The 2,587-nt window shown below is 51.3% G+C and overlaps 1 protein-coding gene across 1 annotated transcript in view; it reads left to right on the top strand.

Moving 5' to 3' along the window:
- Positions 1 to 2,587, top strand: part of PLOD1 (procollagen-lysine, 2-oxoglutarate 5-dioxygenase 1) — a 55,952-nt gene that overhangs the window by 44,873 nt on the left and 8,492 nt on the right. Inside the window, exon 18 of the mRNA XM_011935836.1 lies at positions 1,213 to 1,338. Coding sequence (XP_011791226.1) covers positions 1,213 to 1,338 — 126 coding nt within the window. The remainder of the gene's footprint in view (positions 1 to 1,212; positions 1,339 to 2,587) is intronic.

Consider the following 2,587-nt stretch of genomic DNA (forward strand, 5'->3'; position numbering starts at 1 on the left):
AGCCTCATGAGTAGCTGGGATTACAGGTGTGCGCTACCATGCCCAGCTAATTTTTGTAGTTTTTGTAGAGACAGGGTTTCACCTTGTTGGCCAGGCTGGTCTCGAACTCCTGACCTCAAGTAATCCGCCCACCTCTGCCTCCGAAAGTGCTGGGATTACAGGCATGAGCCACCATGCCCGACCGACCTCAGCCCTTTTGGATCTTTCTTCCTTGTCATTAACCCTGCCTCAGTGGCTCCTGTACCAGCCCACCACAAAAGCACCCCCGCCCGCCCGCCTTAGCCGGCCAGCGTGCCCACTGCCTCCCTAGCCGCAAGCCTGTGCCCCACGCTTGGGCCCTGCTTCATCCGAAGCAGCCTTCTTTGGATGTGAGGAAGAAGTGAGGAAAATAGTGAGGAAAACCCTGAACTCCTGTTACTGACAGCAGTCATTCATCCATTGGATGCTTACTGTGATTCCCCGTTACCTGACTGGCCTTGGTTAATTCTCACAATTCTTTCCAGTGCTGTCACTCATGTGTCTGTCCACTGCCGCCTTGGCTTTCTCCAGTCCTCACTCAGTTTCTTCCTTGGTCCCTGGTTTCTCCAGGTGCCTGGGTCCTGCCTCAGGGAATCCAGCCTGGATAGTTGCCGGAAAGGGTTGTGAGGATTGTATACCCCCCTTTGGTTTTCTCTTTTCATTCCTTCCTTTCTTTTTTTTTTTTTTTTTTTTTTGAGACGTCGTTTCGCACTTGTCACCCAGGCTGGATTGCAGTGGCGCAATCTTGGCTCACTACAATCTCCGCCTCCCAGGTTCAAGCGATTCTCCTGCCTCAGCCTCCCAAGTAGCTGGTATTACAGATGCCCATCACCGTGCCTGGCTAATTTTTTGTATTTTTAGTAGAGATGGGACAGGTGTGAGCCACCATGTCCCGCCTCCTTCCCTTTCGTTTCTTGTCTTCCCTTTTCCTCCCTCCCTCCCTTCCTTTCTTCCTTCCTTCCCTTCCCTTCTCTTCCTTCCCTCCCTCTCTCCCCTCTGTCCATACATTTTTGTTGAGAACCTTTTCTGTGCCAGGCAGTTGCAGGCACTGGAGCATACAGCCCCAGGCAGACCTGGCCGCTGTACGCTGACCTGCAGCAGGCCAGACCAGACCTCGTGTGTGCACCCTCCTCTCCTGGCCTTTGTGGCCTCCTTGACTAACACGGCCTCTCTTGTCCCCCTGCCTTGGTACAGGCCCAGTTTGACCTGGCCTTTGTCGTCCGCTACAAGCCTGATGAGCAGCCCTCACTGATGCCGCACCATGATGCCTCCACTTTCACCATCAACATCGCCCTGAACCGAGTCGGGGTAGATTATGAGGTGAGCAGGAGCCAGCCGGGGTCAAGGGGCCAGCAGTGGGGATATTGAGGGCCGGCTGGGGAGAGCCTTCAGGGTGGTTGAGGCAGAGGGGCCCCGGGGAACCAGTGCTGGGGAACCAGTGCCAGGGAACCAGAAATAAAAAAGGGTACAGGTCTGTGGGAGGGCTTCCTGGAAGGGCTCACAATCTAATCGGAGGAGGGGCCAGGCTCTTAAGCTACTATTTTAAGAGATTTTTGGGCTGGGCATGGTGGCTCATGCCTATAATCCCAACAGGTTGGGAGGTCAAGGCAGGCAGATCACTTGGGGCCAAGAGTTTGAGACCAACCTGGCCAACATGGCAAAACCCTCTCTCTACTAAAAATACAAAAAATAGCTGCGCGTGGTAGCACACGCCTGTAATCTTAGCTACCAGAAGGCTAGAAGGCTGAGGCATGAAAATCTCTTGAACCCAAGAGGTGGAGGTTGCAGTGAGCCAACATTGTGCCACTGCAGTCCAGCCTGGGCAACAGAGCGAGACTCTGTCTCCAAAAAAATAAAAAGAGGTTTTTTGAACTTAGCCCTGGGCTGGGTGCTACGAAGAATGCCCATAAAAACAGCTATAATCTTTTTTTTTTTTTTTTTTTTTGAGACAGGGTCTTACTCTGTCACCCAGGCTGGAGTGCAGTGGCATGATCACAGGTCACTGCAGCCTCAACCTCCTGTACCCAAGCAATCCTCCCATCTCAGCCCCCCAAGTAGTTGGGACCACAGGCCTGTGCCACCATACCCAGCTAATTTTTTTTCTTGTTTGTAGAGATGGGGTTTCACTATGTTGCCCAGGCTGGAGCTGTAATTTTTTGAGAGCTTACAACAAACATATCAGGTATCCCTAATCCAAGGATTCTCAACCAGGAGCAATTGTGGCCTCCAAGGGACATTGGCAGTGGCTGGAGACATATTTGGTTTTTACAACTGTGAGGGGCTCCTGGCATCTAGTGGGTAGAAGTCAGAGATGCCCGGGACAGGCTTCTACAGCAAAGTGTCTATAGCAGTGAGGTTGGGAAACTTGGTCCTCAGCTCTTATTTGTAATATCTCGTTTAATTCTCACAGCCCTGTTCTGTTTAACCCCCATGTTACAGAAGGGGAAACTGAAGCTCAGGTTGGTCACAGTTAGTAGAGAGTGGAGATGATGTTTGCCTGACTCCAAGGCTAGAGCCCTTGATCACTTACTCTTTATTTTTATTTTATTTTATTTTATTTTTTTGAGAC

The sequence above is a fragment of the Colobus angolensis genome, unplaced genomic scaffold, assembly GCF_000951035.1.
Source record: "Colobus angolensis palliatus isolate OR3802 unplaced genomic scaffold, Cang.pa_1.0 Scaffold149, whole genome shotgun sequence".
In the NCBI taxonomy this organism is placed as follows: domain Eukaryota; kingdom Metazoa; phylum Chordata; class Mammalia; order Primates; family Cercopithecidae; genus Colobus; species Colobus angolensis.